The following is an 18848-nucleotide window of genomic DNA, read 5'->3' as shown; positions in this document are numbered from 1 at the left end:
TACTATCTCTCTCTATTACGATCTCTCTCTATTACGATCTCTCTCTCTCTATTACTGTCTATCTCTCTCTATTACCATCTCTCTATTACTGTCTATCTCTCTCTATTACTGTCTATCTCTCTCTCTATTACTATCTCTCTCTATTTCGATCTCTCTCTATTACAATCTCTCTCTCTCTATTACTGTCTATCTCTCTCTATTACCATCTCTCTATTACTGTCTATCTCTCTCTCTATTACTGTCTCTCTCTCTCTATTACTATCTCTCTCTCTCTATTACTGTCTATCTCTCTCTCTATTGCTGTCTATCTCTCTCTCTATTACTGTCTATCTCTCGCTATATTACTATCTCTCTCTATTATCGTCTATCTCTCTCTCTATTACTGTCTATCTCTCTCTCTATTACTGTCTAGCTCTCTCTCTATTACTATCTCTCTCTCTATTACTGTCTATCTCTCTCTATTACTGTCTATCTCTCTCTCTATTACTATCTCTCTCTATTACTATTTCTCGCTCTATTACTGTATATCTCTCTCTCTCTATTACTATCTCTCTCTATTACTATTTCTCGCTCTATTACTGTATATCTCTCTCTCTCTATTACTGTCTCTCTCTCTATTACTATCTCTCTCTATTACTGTCTCTCTCTCTATTACTATCTCTCTCTATTACCGTCTCTCTCTATATATATTACTATCTCTCTCTCTATTACTGTCTCTCTCTCTCTATTACTGTCTCTCTCTAGTACTGTCTCTCTCTCTATTACTATCTCTCTCTCTGTTACTCTCTCTCCCTCTCAATCTCTATTACTATCTCTCTCTCTATTACTGTCTATCTCTCTCTCTATAACTGTCTATCTCTCTCTCTATCTCTCTCTATAACTGTCTCTCGCTCTCTATTACTATCTCTCTATTACTGTCTCTCTCCCCATTATTTTCTCTCTCTCTATTACTGTCTCTCTCTCACTATTACTGTCTGTCTATCTCTCTCTATATTACTATCTCTCTCTATATTACTGTCTATCTCTCTCTCTATTACTGTCTCTCTCACTCTCTCTCTCTATGACTATCTCTCTCTATTACTGTCTCTCTCTCTCTCTCTCTCTATCACTGTCTCCCTCTCTCTCTATTAATGTCTCTTTCTCTATTACTGTCTGTCTATCTCTCTCTATATTACTATCTCTCTCTATATTACTGTCTATCTCTCTCTCTATTACTGTCTATCTCTCTCTATATTACTATCTCTCTCTCTATTACTGTCTATCTCTCTCTATTACTGTCTATCTCTCTCTATATTACTATCTCTCTCTCTATTACTGTCTATCTCTCTATATATTACTATCTCTCTCTATTACTGTCTATCTCTCTCTCTATTACTGTCTCTCTCTCTATATATTACTATCTCTCTCTCTATTACTGTCTATCTCTCTATATATTACTATCTCTCTCTCTATTACTGTCTATCTCTCTCTCTATTACTGTCTATCTCTCTATATATTACTATCTCTCTCTCTATTACTGTCTCTCTCTCTCGATTACTGTCTCTCTCTTACTATAATTCTCTATTACTGTCTCTCTCTTTCCTTGCTCTGCATCTTACTTACTCAATATCTCTATTTACATCTTACTCTATTTCTCTCTCTCTCTCTTTCTAGCCCATGAGGTGCAACACACAGAACAGGTCACCATGCTTCATATAGTTCAATCATGATTGCTTTCCTGTTTCCCCCCATCATTTCCTCTCTGTTTTTTAATTACACCCAACTCACTTCCAGAGAAGCTGGTCTTCATCTACTCAAAGAGAGGACAGAAAGAAAGAAAGAAAGAAAGAAAGAAAGATAGAAAGAAAGAAAGAAAGAAAGAAAGAAAGAAAGAAAGAAAGAAAGAAAGAACCCTTTCCCCCAAGCTTTCCCCTGATGGCGCATAACATACATTCTCTTCAGCTGCTGTCAGAATAATTCTGGTAATTTTTTCCCTATGTCCAGCAAACATTAGTTTGCACATTAGCTTGACCCAGTTAATGTGTCTTTCCCGCTGCAGAGGGAGAAAAGAGAGGGAGAGGATCCAGGCTCGGGTTGATCAGACCCGGGCCGGGCCGAGCTGAACTGGGCTGGTGGCCTGTTCATGATTATGGACCAGAGGGACCTAGCCACAGCCAGAGAGGGAGGGAGGGAGGCAGAGAGAGGGGGGAGGGAGGGACAGCCTGAGGAACATCTGAGAACCAAAGGGAAGGGAAGAGAGGAGTGGAGAGGAGAAGAGGAGAGGAGGAGAGGAGTGGAGAGGAGGAGAGGAGAGAGGAGAGGAGAGGAGAGTGGTTGGGGTGCAGAGTGGAGGGGAAAGCTTGGGGAAGGCAGGAAAGGAGGGAGTGGGTGAAATCCTCTGGTTGAATTACTGGAGATCCTCTGGTAGACTTACTGGAGAGCATTAACTCTTCTTTTCTTTCTATTCTTTTGATGTGTGCTTTTTTCTCACAGATTCCAGCATGTTAAGAGAGAGAACAGAGAGGGGGGGCTGAGAGAGAGGGGGGGGGGAGCTGATCATTCTGTTTAATCACCATTTGGAAGAGGCCCAGATAGTCTGCAGTGATTGAGTGAGTGAGTGAGTGAGTGAGTGAGTGAGTGAGTGAGTGAGTGAGGGAGGGAGGGAGGGAGGGAGGGACTAAAAGAGAGGGGGATGAGCCTGAGAGCTGAGCCCCTTGAAACAGCTTGGAGCAAAGCAGTGTGTGTGTGTGTGTGTGTGTGTGTGTGTGTGTGTGTGTGTGTGTGTGTGTGTGTGTGTGTGTGTGTGTGTACACCAACGTGCGTCTGAGAGTGAGGCCCTGTGAATGCTGAATCCAGCAAGAATCTGGTCTCAGTGCGGAGCAGAGGGAGCTGAGGGAGATGAGGGCTGAGGGAGCAGAGAGAGCTGAGGGAGCAGAGGGAGCTGAGGGAGCAGAAAGAGCTGAGGGCTGAGGGAGGAGAGGGAGCTGAGGGAGCTGAGGGAGCAGAGGGAGCAGAGAGCTGAGGGAGCTGAGGGCTGAGGGAGCAGAGAGAGCTGAGGGAGCAGAGGGAGCTGAGGGAGCAGAGAGAGCTGAGGGAGCTGAGGGCTGAGGGAGCAGAGAGAGCTGAGGGAGCAGAGGGAGCTGAGGGAGCTGAGGGAGCAGAGGGAGCAGAGAGAGCTGAAGGAGCTGAGGGCCGAGGGAGCAGAGAGAGCTGAGGGAGCAGAGGGAGCTGAGGGAGCAGAGAGAGCTGAGGGCTGAGGGAGGAGAGGGAGCTGAGGGAGCTGATGGAGCAGAGGGAGCAGAGAGAGCTGAGGGAGCTGAGGGCTGAGGGAGCAGAGAGAGCTGAGGGAGCAGAGGGAGCTGAGGGAGCAGAGAGAGCTGAGGGCTGAGGGAGGAGAGGGAGCTGAGGGAGCAGAGGGAGCTGAGGGCTGAGGGAGCTGAGGGAGCAGAGAGAGCTGAGGGCTGAGGGAGCAGAGGGAGCTGAGGGAGCAGAGGGAGCAGAGGGAGCAGAGGGAGCTGAGGGAGCTGAGGGAGCAGAGGGAGCTGAGGGAGCAGAGGGAGCAGAGGGAGCTGAGGGAGCTGAGGGAGCAGAGGGAGCAGAGGGAGCTGAGGGAGCAGAGGGAGCTGAGGGAGCAGGACAGATCCATGTTAAAACTATGTGCATTAACTATACTGGCCCCATAGATTAAGCACTCTGCATGAATAATTTAGCCACTCTTATGCTAATGGTATCATGAAAGTATCCCCTCTGTTCTGTGTTTTCTTCCCCCTCCAGAGCAACTATTCTCAGCTTTCAACAATAGCCCTGCCCCTTCCGAACAGACCCAGAGACACTGATACTGTTTTCACAACAACGCCACAGACACCTGACTAGCATGGCCTGGACATGTTGTGACACAGCTTTACAGCCCATATGTAGACAACAACCCCTTGGAGAACTCTTCATGTAGTAACGTTATGCATGTTGGAAAGTCATGCTACGGGTAGGCCAGGCCTGTGTAGGAAAGCTCTGTGTTTATCCATTCTCCTGCTTTGGCTTGGGTGTCAATAAGATCTGTGGGCACAGTGACCGACGGCCCAAATGCCAGTGAAAGCCACAGGCGGAAGGCACACCAGGCACATCACGATAGCTCTTAATTTATTGTTAATGCGATCATTGTTGCCATTTAAGTGGTTTTGTAAGCAATCTACTGAGGGCAGGCTCCTCTTCCTAAACCTTTCATCCTGGCTGCTGCTATCCTCACCCTGGCTGCCCTCACTTCATCCTCTTTTTATCTCTCTCTCGCTCTCTCTCTTTTGCTCTGTCCTTCTTGAGCATCTCTCTCTCTCTCTGCTCTCTGTATTGTTTTGAAAGAAGGAGGAAAGTCTAGCCTGCCTGTTTCCACCCTTGCTGCTGTGGTGTTGTGGTGAGGTAGGGGCACTGTGTAAAAGTTATCAGTCCTCTAACAGCTGGGAGTGACGGCCATAAAACAGCAGGGCCCAGTTCTGCTTTACTGTTTATCTGTTGTTTATGGGCCAGTATTCAGCTTTAATTACTAGTCTAAATTAAACTCTAACAGGCACCCAGAGACAGCCGACTAGCACATACACACGGGGCAGGAACAGCAGGCACAAAACTGCAACAAGGCTTCCATCTTGTGTTTTAGCTGAGTCCCTGGCTTCCTTTCTGTTGGGGTTTCCTTTTACTTCCCTTATTTTTGGGGGGACTTCATTTGAGCACACAGTAAAGCTGTACCAGGGCCTTGAAAAAAGAGAAAAAGAAGCCAAAGGTCTGGAAACTGCCAGATTTCTGGGTTTGGCCAGGGAGCCGTGTCCCCACAAGGAATGACCCCCTCTCTGGTGAGCTCAACCACAATGGCCCTGCCTAGAGGGGCCCCTGCCCAGGGATGGGCGAGCTGCAACACTCCAACACACACTGAAAACACACACACCACACCACCACCAGGGCTACTGTAGCACGCTCCCACCAAGCCCCACCACTCTCTCTTTCCCTCCCTCAATCTCTCTCTCCCTCAACCTCTCTCTGTCTCCCTCAACCTCTATCTTTCCCTCAATCTCTCTCTCCCTCAACCTCTCTCTCTCTCCCTCAACCTCTATCTTTCCCTCAATCTATCTCTCCCTCAAACTCTCTCTCCCTCAGCCTCTCTCTCTTTCCCTCAAGCTCTCTCTCTCCCTCAACCTCTCTCTCTCCCTCAACCTCTCTCTCTTTCCCTCAACCTCTCTCTTTCCCTTTCCCTCAACCTCTCTCTCTCTCCCTCAACCTCTCTCTCTCCCTCAACCTCTCTCTCTCTCCCTCAACCCTCTCTCTCTCCCTCACTCTCTCTCTCTAACCTCTCTCTCTCTCCCTCAACCTCTCTCTCTCTCCCTCAACCTCTCTCTTTCCCTCAACCTCTCTCTTTCCCTCAACCTCTCTCTTTCCCTCAACCTCTCTCTTTCCCTCAACCTCTCTCTCTCTCCCTCAACCTCTCTCTTTCCCTCAACCTCTCTCTTTCCCTCAACATCTCTCTTTCCCACAACCTCTCTCTTTCCCTCAACCTCTCTCTTTCCCTCAACCTCTCTCTCTCCCTCAACCTCTCTCTTTCCCTCAACCTCTCTCTCTCCCTCAACCTCTCTCTTTCCCTCAACCTCTCTCTCCCTCAACCTCTCTCTTTCCCTCAACTTCTCTCTTTCCCTCAACCTCTCTCTCCCTCAACCTCTCTCTTTCCCTCAACCTCTCTCTTTCCCTCAACCTCTCTCTTTCCCTCAACCTCTCTCTCCCTCAACCTCTCTCTTTCCCTCAACCTCTCTCTCCCTCAACCTCTCTCTTTCCCTCAACCTCTCTCTTTCCCTCAACCTCTCTCTTTCCCTCAACCTCTCTCTTTCCCTCAACCTCTCTCTTTCCCTCAATCTCTCTCTTTCCCTCAACCTCTCTCTCCCTCAACCTCTCTCTTCCCTCAATCTCTCTCTTTCCCTCAATCTCTCTCTTTCCCTCAACCTCTCTCTCCCTCAACCTCTCTCTTTCCCTCAACCTCTCTCTTTCCCTCAACCTCTCTCTTTCCCTCAACCTCTCTCTTTCCCTCAACCTCTCTCTCCCTCAACCTCTCTTTCCCTCAACCTCTCTCTCCCTCAACCTCTCTCTTTCCCTCAACCTCTCTCTCTCCCTCAACCTCTCTCTTTCCCTCAACCTCTCTCTCCCTCAACCTCTCTCTTTCCCTCAATCTCTCTCTTTCCCTCAACCTCTCTCTTTCCCTCAACCTCTCTCTTTCCCTCAACCTCTCTCTTTCCCTCAACCTCTCTCTTTCCCTCAACCTCTCTCTCCCTCAACCTCTCTCTTTCCCTCAACCTCTCTCCCTCAACCTCTATCTTTCCCTCAACCTCTATCTTTCCCTCAACCTCTCTCTTTCCCTCAACCTCTCTCTTTCCCTCAACCTCTCTCTTTCCCTCAACCTCTCTCTCTCCCTCAACCTCTCTCTTTCCCTCAACCTCTCTCTTTCCCTCAATCTCTCTCTTTCCCTCAACCTCTCTCTCCCTCAACCTCTCTCTTTCCCTCAACCTCTCTCTTTCCCTCAACCTCTCTCTTTCCCTCAACCTCTCTCTTTCCCTCAATCTCTCTCTTTCCCTCAACCTCTCTCTCCCTCAACCTCTCTCTTTCCCTCAACCTCTCTCTCCCTCAATCTCTCTCTTTCCCTCAACCTCTCTCTCCCTCAACCTCTCTCTTTCCCTCAACCTCTCTCTTTCCCTCAACCTCTCTCTTTCCCTCAACCTCTCTCTTTCCCTCAACCTCTCTCTCTCCCTCAACCTCTCTCTCTCCCTCAACCTCTCTCTTTCCCTCAACCTCTCTCTTTCCCTCAACCTCTCTCTCCCTCAACCTCTCTCTTTCCCTCAACCTCTCTCCCTCAACCTCTATCTTTCCCTCAATCTCTCTCTTTCCCTCAACCTCTCTCTTTCCCTCAATCTCTCTCTTTCCCTCAACCTCTCTCTTTCCCTCAATCTCTCTCTTTCCCTCAACCTCTCTCTCCCTCAACCTCTCTCTTTCCCTCAACCTCTCTCTCCCTCAACCTCTCTCTTTCCCTCAACCTCTCTCTCCCTCAACCTCTCTCTTTCCCTCAACCTCTCTCCCTCAACCTCTATCTTTCCCTCAATCTCTCTCTTTCCCTCAACCTCTCTCTTTCCCTCAATCTCTCTCTTTCCCTCAACCTCTCTCTTTCCCTCAATCTCTCTCTTTCCCTCAACCTCTCTCTCCCTCAACCTCTCTCTTTCCCTCAACCTCTCTCTCCCTCAACCTCTCTCTTTCCCTCAACCTCTCTCCCTCAACCTCTATCTTTCCCTCAACCTCTATCTTTCCCTCAACCTCTCTCTCCCTCAACCTCTATGTTTCTCTCTCTGCACCTCTCAGGGGAGTCTGTGTAGCTGCAGAACATGGAGGATTGTTCAATTGCTGAGAAAATGTACAAAACATTTTCTCTTTTTTTTTGCTGGGGCTTTTGGTAGTTAAACGGGGGGAATGGTATGGAGAGGCCTTTTGCTCACCACTCAAGATGTCAACATGGATTTGTTTTTCATGCATATCTAATAATTATGGGAGGGAGGGAGGGAGGGAGGGAGGGAGGGAGGGAGGGAGAGCTTCCCTACCTTGAAGTTGTATCAGTAGTGAGGATTTACTGTAGTTGAGAGAGTCTGTGAGTGTATTTGACTGTACAATGTCTGGCATGGACCTGAAGTGGAGTATGCTTCATCCGTTTCCAGCTCAAACACACTTTGGGTGTTTTAAACTGATAATGGCCACCTTCTTCGAAATAAAGTCCCATTTTTAAACAGCCACTGACATCAGGTCTGACTTATTACTACTTCATTTACGTTTCTAGTGTCTCAAGATAAGCTCAGAATAAATCAAAAGAGCTGCTCATCAAAAGTGCTACAAGCCGAGCCAACACTGATAGTCTGATAGTGGAGAGCACTGAGCTGCAATCTGTAAGGAAGCCTATTGAAACTTCTCCCATGCACCACTGCTGTTTATCAAGCTAGAACACATGGAGTACTGCTCACAGACAGTAAGTAGAGTGCAGAATTTCCCCCGAAGGTGATAATTCCTATTTTCATTTTTGGAAGGGATTTCAGAGTGGAAAAAAAGTGTGTGAGCGAATGAGGTGGAGGATGAGGAGGAAGGGGGGTGGGGTGTTAGCAGGCCTGTGTGCTGTACCCAAACCCTCTCTCCAATGTGTCATAACCTTAACTGGCAATCTCTACTGACAGCTATGAGCATGCTTCACCTTGCTTTACTGCTTCACAATAAATTATTCCTTAAGAGGGGATACACATTTTTTTCTCACTGGTTAAAATGTTTTCTGGCAGGGGTTCAGAATAATGCTCAGTGCTGAGATACAAGCGAGAGATTATGTTACGAATGTACATTTTTTCGAGGCCTGTATCTACACTCACACACACTCTCCCTCTCTATCTCAGAAGGGAGGGAAAGGTATGAGAGGTGTATGCTGTAATGTAATTTACCTAACAGGAACTATAAACCGTCAAAGTGATGACTGATTAACATGAGGAGGAAAACAATAGGAGAATTCACACTCGCCAACGCATCCACTCAGCCATTGTCAGAGACCCCTGTGTAGGTTATATAAATCAGGAACATTTCAACACTCACTAGAAAATACAAGACCCAAAAAGGCAGCCTTAAGACTTCTCATTTAAAAGAAATTAAGCGATTTTTTAAGCCCCACGCATCTTTCAACCTGCAGTGGGCTAAATCAGGCCCACACAGAGTAATTATTGGTAGTCTTAAACAAATCTACTTTGAAACAAAAGTATACTGTACACCTAACACACATGGTTATGGGCTTAAAAAAAGCAGACACCTGTACCATGTCAGATATAGAGTTGAAATGTATACCGTTTTGAGTTTGTATCCCAATATTACACATTATATACATCACAGAAGACTGAAATATAACAAAAGTGTTTGACATAGAAACACTGGAATTCCGTCATAAAAAAATGTATGAAACTTTATTCATTATGAAATTATGAAAAATATTAATAACATTCCACCCATAAGGCCAAAGAGGGTGCTTTTGGTCATTGACTGCAGGAAAGGGCTACAAGTGTTCGCAGAAAAGGATGATTCAGTTATGTTTTTTTTGTTCGTTCCTTACAGCTCTTGTCTTTCCTTCCGCCTCCCTGACTCTATCTCTTTCTCTCTCCCTCTATCCCTTTCCCTCATTCTTTCTTTCTTTCGTTCGTTCATTCTATCTAACTTTCTTTCTTTCTACAGTACCTCAACCGCCACCCATTTTAACAGAGGCTAACCTGTTAAATATCTGATTAATTAGGTGAGGCACACGTTTGGCTCTTTCTCTGTGGGCTTAAGTGTTCAGACTATGGAGTGTATTTTTGTATCGTGGAAATATGGTTGAGATGAGAAGGCTATCCATGCATGGAGAGGAGTAGAGTGGAGGGGAGAGGACAGGGGGCTCTGTCAGAGTGGAAGGGCCAGAGTTGTGAGTCAGGGAGAGCTTCAAGCGTAAACGTAATTGCAAGAATGTGAAAAATGAGGCGGACGGGCTCCCGAGCAGAGCTAAAGGTCAGACCGCGCCTCACACGAAACAACTGGCTGGAGGACGGCCTCATTAGACCATTAAATCAGCTGCCTCCTCTCTCTCGCTCCTCTCTCTCGCTCCTCTCTCTCGCTCCTCTCTCTCTCTCGCTCCTCTCTCGCTCCTCTCTCTCGCTCCTCTCTCGCTCCTCTCTCTCGCTCCTCTCTCTCGCTCCTCTCTCTCGCTCCTCTCTCTCGCTCCTCTCTCTCGCTCCTCTCTCTCGCTCCTCTCTCTCGCTCCTTTCTCTTCTTTTTTCTCATTCGTACTCTTTTTTTTCTCTCTGTCTTGATTTTCTCTCCTCATTTTTCCTACTCTGTTTTTTTCTACTCCTTTCTCTCTACACCTCCTCGTTTTGGCAGCTCTTTTTCTCTCTCCTCTTTCTTTTGTTCTATCCCCCTCCTCCGTCTTTTCCTTTTTTTCACTCAGGGGTTTGAGCTGGAGGTAAGAACAGCATTCATCCCCTTATAGTCTGGGGCCGGGAGGCCCAGGTCTGGTCTGGGGCAGGGAGGCCCAGATCTGGTCTGGGGCCGGGAGGCCCAGGTCTGGTCTGGGGCAGGGAGGCCCAGGTCTGGTCTGGGGCCGGGAGGCCCAGGTCTGGGGCAGGAAGGCCCAGGTCTGCAGGGAGGCCCAGATCTGGTCTGGGGCCGGGAGGCCCAGGTTTGGTCTGGGGCAGGGAGGCCCAGGTCTGGTCTGGGGCAGGGAGGCCCAGGTCTGGTCTGGGACAGGGAGGCTCAGGTCTGGTCTGGGACAGGGAGGCTCAGGTCTGGTCTGGGGCAGGGAGGCCCAGGTCTGGTCTGGGACAGGGAGGCCCAGGTCTGGTCTGGGGCCGGGAGGCACAGATCTGGTTTGGGGCAGGAAGGCCCAGGTCTGGTCTGGGACAGGAAGGCCCAGGTCTGCAGGGAGGCCCAGATCTGGTCTGGGGCCGGGAGGCCCAGGTTTGGTCTGGGGCAGGGAGGCCCAGGTCTGGTCTGGGGCAGGAAGGCCGAGATTTGGTCTGGGGCCGGGAGGCCCAGGTCTGGTCTGAGGCAGGGAGGCCCAGATCTGGTCTGGGGCAGGGAGGCCCAGGTCTGGTCTGGGGCAGGAAGGCCCAGGTCTGGTCTGGGGCAGGGAGGCTCAGGTCTGGTCTGGGGCAAGGAGGCCCAGGTCTGGTCTGGGGCAGGAAGGCCCAGGTCTGGTCTGGGTCCTACTTGGCCCAGTGCTCAGCGTCGTACGGTAACTGTCTTGGCCCATATTGATCAGCTGTTACTGGATCCGGTGATGAGAGGAGTCGATAAGTGCTCTGTGGATTACAGGTCACTTGTACATATGCGTGTAAGATAATCAATAGGCAGTGCATTTCTTTCTACTTCCTCCCTCTCTCTATGATTTCTCTCCCTTGTGCAGCCTTCTTTTCTGCATTGCTTAGTCTCTATAACTCCTGTACTGGCTTTGAAGGGATGACCAACAATGAGAAGGTATAGTATATTCAATAAACCTGAATTTAACAAATCAATATTTTGACAGATGTATAGTAGCTACACTGGTTTCTAAAAAGGGGTTCAATATGTGAACTGAATCTCAGAGCTACTGTTCACCTTGCCAGACACAGGCCACAGTGACTGGCCAGATCCTCGCTAATTCGCGGTGCACCTCGAGAACCAGAGATACTGTCGAGGCCAAGCCCCTTCCGTTCAGCCAGTCAGCTGCCTTTGATGCAACTAGTCCTGACACGGGCCCACCACAAAGGTCTACTCTAGGAGTGTCTCTGTGGTCAGCAATGGTTCAGCAGCACAGCCACTACGACAGACCCACAGACTCAGACAGACTCTATGATTAAACCAGCACAACCACAGAACACACCCACACACCATCAATACATTTGATTGCCTATCTGCAAAAGGATAGTCGTGATTGGACATGACAAGCATCTGGCCTGTTGTAGAGACAGACAGTGTGAGGGAGAAGAGTGTGTGTGTGATGAAATTCCATGCAAACCCCAGACAGAAACAGACACACACACGCACACACACACTGCCGCCAGTAAACGGAGATCTGACTGCAACAGAGAGCACAGAAAACAAGGGCAGGACAAGAAAGGAAAGGCTAGTGGCTAAACACCACTGTTGTCTTAGCAAAGACACTATTACGATAACAGAGTTGAATCCCTTATTCATGAATTCAAACAAGTTTGTTAGTTCTGTTTTGGTGCGATGCCTTGTGTTGATGTCTTCGTTTGAATACTTCAACAAATGTGAATACTAGAAAATCAGAACACTGTAACTATCCAAAATGCAGACTCACAGACATGACTTGCATTATAACTATAATATTGTGTACAGGTTGTTCTTTTGAATGCATTTTGGCAGGCTGGCTGGCAAGCAGTCCATCTAGACTAGAGCCAGATAAAAGCAGAAGTTGGTCTGAGTGGTAATTAGGCTTGTCGTCCTAGCAACGTTAATATGTTGTAAATGCTAGTGAGAACTGGCACAAATATCCTATTAATCACCTGCTTTTCTTCGAGCCCTGTTCAACTCCACCCCTAAATAGCTACAGTTTACAGAAGTTAATAATGTGTGTGTGTGTGTGTGTGTGTGTGTGTGTGTGTGTGTGTGTGTGTGTGTGTGTGTGTGTGTGTGCACAAGTGAGAGAAAATGGACACTTCAACACTATTTCTAATGAGGAGTTGAAGTAAGTGTCAATGCCATCCATTTATTCTAGTCCTATAAAGCGGTGGACTGGCAAATTCTTAAAATGTTCCATTGCGTGCGTGTATGTGTTTGTGTGGGTGTGTGCATGCGTGCATACCTGTGTGCATGTGTGTATGCTGGCTCACCTTGCTCGCTGCTGTTGTCACCGCTCTGTGAAGCGTGGCCCCCGCTGGAGGGCCCTGGTGTGCCGGCCGAGTGTGTGGAGGTGGCGTCATCGTGGTCTCTCCAGGAAGCTGGGTTCTGTTCGGAGTTTTACAAAAGAGAGAGAGAGAGGGATCCATCCGTCCGCATTCCCCATCCAAACCGCAAACCAGGAGAGGAGAGCAGGAAGGAGGAGGAGGGGGGGGGGGGGGAGAGGGGGAGAGGGGAAAAGAGAGCGGGAGACCACATGAGTATGTTGGAAACTTCAGAGTGACAGAGTGATCTGTAAGAGTCTACAGTGCATCGAGGATCTCTGTGACTGCTTGCATTCCTTGGGAAAGCAAAGACCTCTACTCATTACCCCTAGCACACAATCAACAACGCTGCTACAATCAAAAGCAGAAAGACAAAAGCCACATGCACTAAACCAGCTAGCACTAATGTCTAAACTCGCCTTCGCTGAAGAATTGTCTAAACACATATGGCCGGGCCCCGTGGACTTAGTTTATACCGTAACCAATTGAGACTTCCATGTCAAGTGAGAAATATCGAGGAAAGAAGTCTAAATACACCACAGGAGCTATTCATCATTAGCACTGTCAGAAATGAAAATAAGATATGACAGTGATTCTCCCTCTAATCTGCCAAACAATGCACACACACACACACACACACACTCAGAGAAAGCTCAGAGCACTCCTACAGAGACAACTGGCTACAATAGTGGCATGGATTGCACAATAAAAACTTGGAGCTCATAAGTAGAGTTTCTCCTCCCTTTCTCTCCTCCTTTTTTTCCTCCCTAGCTCTCCTCCCTCTCTCCTCCCTCCCTCCCTCTCCTCCATCTCTCTTGTTCCATTCCCTCCTTCCTCTCTCTCCCCCCTTTCTCTCCTCCCTCTCTCTCCTTGTTCTTTCTCTCCTGCCGTTTTCTCTTTCTCCTCCTTCTCTCTCTCCTGGTCATTCCCAGTTCCCTGCTGGTCCGGACCGGGGAACTGGCGTCCTACAGCACAGTACAGGAAAGGCTTTATCAGTGCCACACGAAGGCAGGCTACAAGTGGAATTTCCTCTGCCATTCACACCACAGAGGGACAGACTGACCACGTCACCCCTATACACACAGTACAGATAGACACATGAGTCACACACACACACACACACACTCAGACATCGCACACATACACCATAACATACACACACACATACAAACAAAGTCTAGTCTATCCCAACTTAACTTGTCACCTTTTAAAACAATGACAAAATGTTGGCCGACGTTGGCCCAACGTTGTCTGGGGCCCTGGAGAAGCAGCCCCTTGAAAGGAGCCCAAGCCAAACAAACACAAGCATGCACCAAGGCTTCCCACAAACCTTAGTCCACTTCTCCCAGCTCAATTTTTTTTGGTCTCAAACACACAAACACACATACATATATTAAAAGCAGGAGGGAAAGTACAGGCCACAGAATCATTTCAAAAGAGACTGTTTTTACCAATCACCTTAAGCTCAGTAGCGATCCTGCTGAACGTTTGCCTGCTAGTGAGGCTGCCCCAGTTTGAGTGAGCTGTTCTGGGGGAGAACAGACAGGAGATTGCCTGGAGACGAGGAGAGGCTATGAGGCAGCAGCACAGAGCGGTTAGCTGACTGGCTGGCTGGTCCTTATGTGCTGCCGCTGCTGCTCTGGCTCTGGCTGTGCCTACGAGCAGCTCAGCGGCCCTCCTTTCATCTGGTAAGTTTTTGGGGAGGAAGGCTGTGTTCTCAAACAGCTCGGAGCGGAGTGGCAAACAGCAGGCAGACACAGGCCCTTCAGCCCCAGCACTCCACTACAACCCCTCTCAGCGTCAGCTGTTCTCCGGATGGCAATCATATAAAGAGCTGGGAGAATTACCCAGAAGAGGAGAGGAGGTGGGGGGGAATAAGGCAGGCCGAACAATAGCCCCCGCGTGGGTTTCAGTCCTTCTGAATGAGGGAGTGGAAAAGACGTGGGCTTCGATGCGGTCAAGAGCCTTCCTTTACAATTATCTGTATATTTTTTACATAGAGGGTAACAACACTAACGTGAGCCATCTTATTACGCTTCTATTAAGCCAATGTCATTAAAAAAGGAAGGGCAGGCAAAGGGAGGCAGGCTGAGACAGAGGGAGAGAGACTGAGAGAGAGAGAGACAGAGAGACTGAGAGAGAGAAAGGAATAGCGACTGAGACAGATAAATAGTGTCTCCGTTCTCGGAGGCCATGAAGTCCAAACCCCAGCCACCAGAAATGCAGCTGATTAATTTATAAAGAGGCTGAAAATGTGTCTCGGCGGGACGCAGCCTCAAGAGCCCAGGCAGCACATGATGTATTTAGCCAGAGCCAGGCTCCACAGACTCCAAATGGGCTCTTGTTGCTCTAAGGGAAGAAAATGACTGGGTTCCACTTCCTGATCACTGAAACACCCATTGCCGGCCAGACTGACCTAGAAGGCTACTCTACAGTATGCTAACTAACTCACTGACTCTCTGACTTTCTCTCTCTCTATCTCTCGCTCTCTCCACAACACTACAGCCAGTCAGGACAGCCTCTGATCTGATGGCCAGCTAGGCCAGGGAACCACATGGATTTAATGCAACGGCTGAATCGATAGGACTTCATTTAGCTATCATAGCACAGTAATGTGTCATTTTTAATGGCTCTGGTACTAAATTCAATTCAGAGACAGCTTAGCTAATGGGAGTGATATTTGGCAGTGATTTGCTAGCCAGAAGTACAGTAAATGGAAGCTTGGCCAGGGATCTAGGTCTTGGACTAAACTAGGCCCTGTTGGTCACTGTAACATAAGCAAAGCCCAAACAACTGTAGGAAAATGATGTAGGTCCAAACAAATGCTTATGTTTTCATTTGGTCAAACAGGTGCTACACTATGCGTAGATGTCGCTCACCTCTAATCAATAACCGCTCTCGCACAACATGGCAACAAATATCCCAACACCTGCGTTAACTTTCCACACTCAACAGGGTGACAAAAGCAATAGCCTTCCTTTCCCTGCTGTGAATTATTCAGTGATCTCACCAAGCTATGAAAGGTGAGCGCACACCAAGGCCTGCATTACCAATACACAGGCAGACACACCCTCACAAACACAGATAGCAGGCCTCCCATGAGTCCATTAAAGTTCAAACAAGACGTAAAAAAAAACTACTTCACCCAAAAGGGTCTTTCTTCGTCAATCTAAAAACCAAGATCACAACAACAAATCATAATGCCTGTAGCCCCACGTCATGTGACTACTCCCTGTAGCTTGGCATCATTAGGAGTCAAACATGGTTCACTCCATGCTCTTTTCTAATTGTGTTAAAGAGCACTGTTACCAGGAGGAGAGACCAGAGCAGCAATGCACAAACGCAACACAACACACAGCGCAGACAGGCACACAGACAGACAGACAGACAGACAGACAGACAGACAGACAGACAGACAGACAGACAGGCAGGCAGGCAGGCAGGCAGGCAGACAGACAGACAGACAGACAGACAGACAGACAGACAGACAGACAGACAGGCAGGCAGGCAGGCAGGCAGGCAGGCAGGCAGGCAGGCAGGCAGACAGACAGACAGACAGACAGACAGACAGACAGACAGACAGACAGACAGACAGACAGACAGACAGACAGACAGACAGACAGACAGACAGGCAGACAGATAATAGATAGACTAGATGGAAAATAAGATACAAGGCAAGCTTGGTCTCCCGTGGCTGCCTTCTCTATTTGCTGAGGTTAGCGACTCACAGCTGATAATGCATGTTGTAATTAATATAAAAGCAGGATACAATATGAGGGGAGAGCATCAGGGCCACAGGAGAACAACTCACTCCTCTCCTCCTGTTGTCCTCCTTTTCTCATGTACACACACACTTGCTCTACCCATCACAGCAATTTCACTGTTTTTATTTTCTTCAGTACATCCCTTGGACTTTAAAATAAAATAGATTTAGCACCGTCATTGAATTGAATTCAAATTCCCAAGAAACCAAGGGACTGAAAAAGAGGTATGATGCAGAGTGAGGCGGGGGACTAGACTGGTGTAGTGTATACTGTAGTACCGCTTCCTGCAACGGCTGGGCCTGGGAGGCTCCTCTACTGAACATGTCCCATACTGCTGACACACCAGAAACATAAATCATCATAAATCATAGACAGCTGACATTTCAAGACGCATATGCAGTTAAATTCCTTGCACATTTTTGTTGAATTTGACACGTAATTACAGACACGCCAAAAAAAGATGTTCAAAAGTGAAGGTGCTCTTCTAGTAAACAACTGAGCATTTTTACAACACCTACAATTATCCTCCAAGAATAAAAAGGAAACATTAATTAAGGATCTAATAATTCACCATTGTGTGTTTTAAGAGATAGGCGTGGCTGGCAGGCAGTGTGTACAGTGGGGAATTTACTTCAGGGCAAAATAAGTCTTCATTGCACTGAATGGCACATTACATGTGCAATCATTCCATCAGAAAGCACAGATAAAAACTTGATTACACACCATTGAGCGCTATGTGATTTACAACCTTAACCACGTTTCCATCCACAGTCTTTATGTGAGTAAAGTCATAGTGTATAAAAAAAAATCACGACAGCTGTGACGGAAACAGGAAGTTTCGGTACAATTTTATAAATGCCAACCGACAATGTTTGTTAATTCGACATGGTCGGATCTTTTTGTATCAGTAAAATGTGTTAATGTGAGAAATGGCGGTAGAAACGCCTTTATGTGTACATACCGATATAATAACCATCATATCGAAATAAACGTGGAGTCACGCGATGATTTGGTGTGTTGTCTTCTCACTACGTCTCGGGAAAACATGCCGTTTTTTCCGCTACACATTCAATAAATTATGATGAACAGCACAGGGTGTTGAAAGTGCAAGGTGATGAGCTGATGTTCCTTTCCAATAATTATAGAGGGTCTTATTCTGGTGACATGATGATCAAAGTTTGGCTGCTGTTTGACAAATTAAAATAATCCATAATAATCTCATAATGTAGGATATACCCGCACTATCTGCGATCTTTAGGCTTGATCGCTTGTGGGCACATTTGCTATACAACACAAAAAAGTGTGTAGAGTTGAAAATGAGATGGAAACCCATTTACCTTGTATTTTTTATTCGGTACATGGGAATTTTACTGCGAAAGTAATTTTTATATGCACTACGTCATCACTCACAGACTTTTATCCACATCAAGTCAAATTGATGGAAACACATCTCTGGAAAATGCGCAGATTTATTTATGCAGATTTTTTTCCTATTCACATGCAAATCTGTCGCCAATTCGATGGAAACCTAGCTACTGACTCACAAACATGAGACCATAACTCCTCAATCTGACAAGTGATTGACTAAAAACATCTACAACACACATGACAACATCTTAGAATACAACTGAAATATTTCAAATGACAAAACAACAATAAAAGTATTGCTCTTATACACCCCTAAGCAGTAGTTATTATGAACATGCATGGCATGAGGTGCAATAGGTATGAAACAGTGGAGGATCCTCAGAGGAGGAAGGGGAGGACCAGGAATTTCATATAAATAAAAATACTGAAACTTTAAAAAAGCTATTAGTTTTAGTTAAAACTGTACTAAATATATTCACGTCACCAAATAACTGATTAAAAAACACTGTTTCACAATGAAGGTCTACAGTAGCCTCAACAGCACTCTGTGTAGTGTCGCCAGAGGACAGCTATTTTTGTCCTCCTCTGGGTATATTCACTTCAATACAAAACTAAGGAGGCTCATGGTTCTCACCCCCTTCCATAGATTTACACAGTAATTATGACGACTTCTGGAGGGCGTCCTCCAACTTATCAGAGCTCTTGCAGCATAAACTGACATGTTGTCCATCCAATCAAAGGATCAGAGAATGAATCTAGTACTGGAAGCATAAGCCACAGCTAGCTAGCACAGCAGTGCATAACATGAGGTGAGTAGTTGATTCGAAGACAGAAAAATACAATAATTGAACAGTTTTTAACAAATTAATTTCTTCCAAAATAAATAAGCAGCAGAGAGCGACAGCGATAGCTATAGCTATATTTTATTGTATATATTTTTTCAATTTCACCTACTTAGCTAGCTAGCTAATGCAGCTAATTTAGCCTACTCAACAACCTGACTCAAACAGAGAGGAATCTCTGATAGGAGAAGTGCAAATGGAGCACAAATTGAGTCTGATGCCAAGCAGAAATTACAATAACAAGCATTTTAAATCTGCATTTAAAAAACACAGCAAGATATTTCTTATGCGTTTAATCTTTTTTTCCTGCATGAAAAATGCAGAATTCTTCATTAACACAACCCATAAGTTTAACTTGCTAGTTGATCTAAGTAAGTGGCTGAATTAATAAGGTGACGTAGCATCATATTGTGTTAGCGTTCTGCCGTGTTTGAGAAGTCAAAGCCCTT

At 46.7% G+C, this 18848-nt stretch overlaps 1 protein-coding gene across 2 annotated transcripts in view; it reads right to left on the bottom strand.

The window, feature by feature from the left end:
* The window catches only part of LOC115162157 (homeobox protein Meis2), a gene marked incomplete in the record, with an annotated part of 95608 nt that overhangs the window by 67144 nt on the left and 9616 nt on the right, over positions 1–18848 (bottom strand). For both annotated transcript variants that reach the window (XM_029713185.1, XM_029713184.1), the window contains 1 exon segment: positions 12375–12489. In XM_029713185.1, the coding sequence (XP_029569045.1) occupies positions 12375–12489 (115 nt within the window).

The sequence above is a fragment of the Salmo trutta genome, chromosome 25 (genome assembly GCF_901001165.1).
Source record: "Salmo trutta chromosome 25, fSalTru1.1, whole genome shotgun sequence".
Taxonomy (NCBI): domain Eukaryota; kingdom Metazoa; phylum Chordata; class Actinopteri; order Salmoniformes; family Salmonidae; genus Salmo; species Salmo trutta.
The sequence above is the reverse complement of the archived record's forward strand: the minus strand, read 5'-3'. Positions and strand labels throughout refer to the sequence as shown.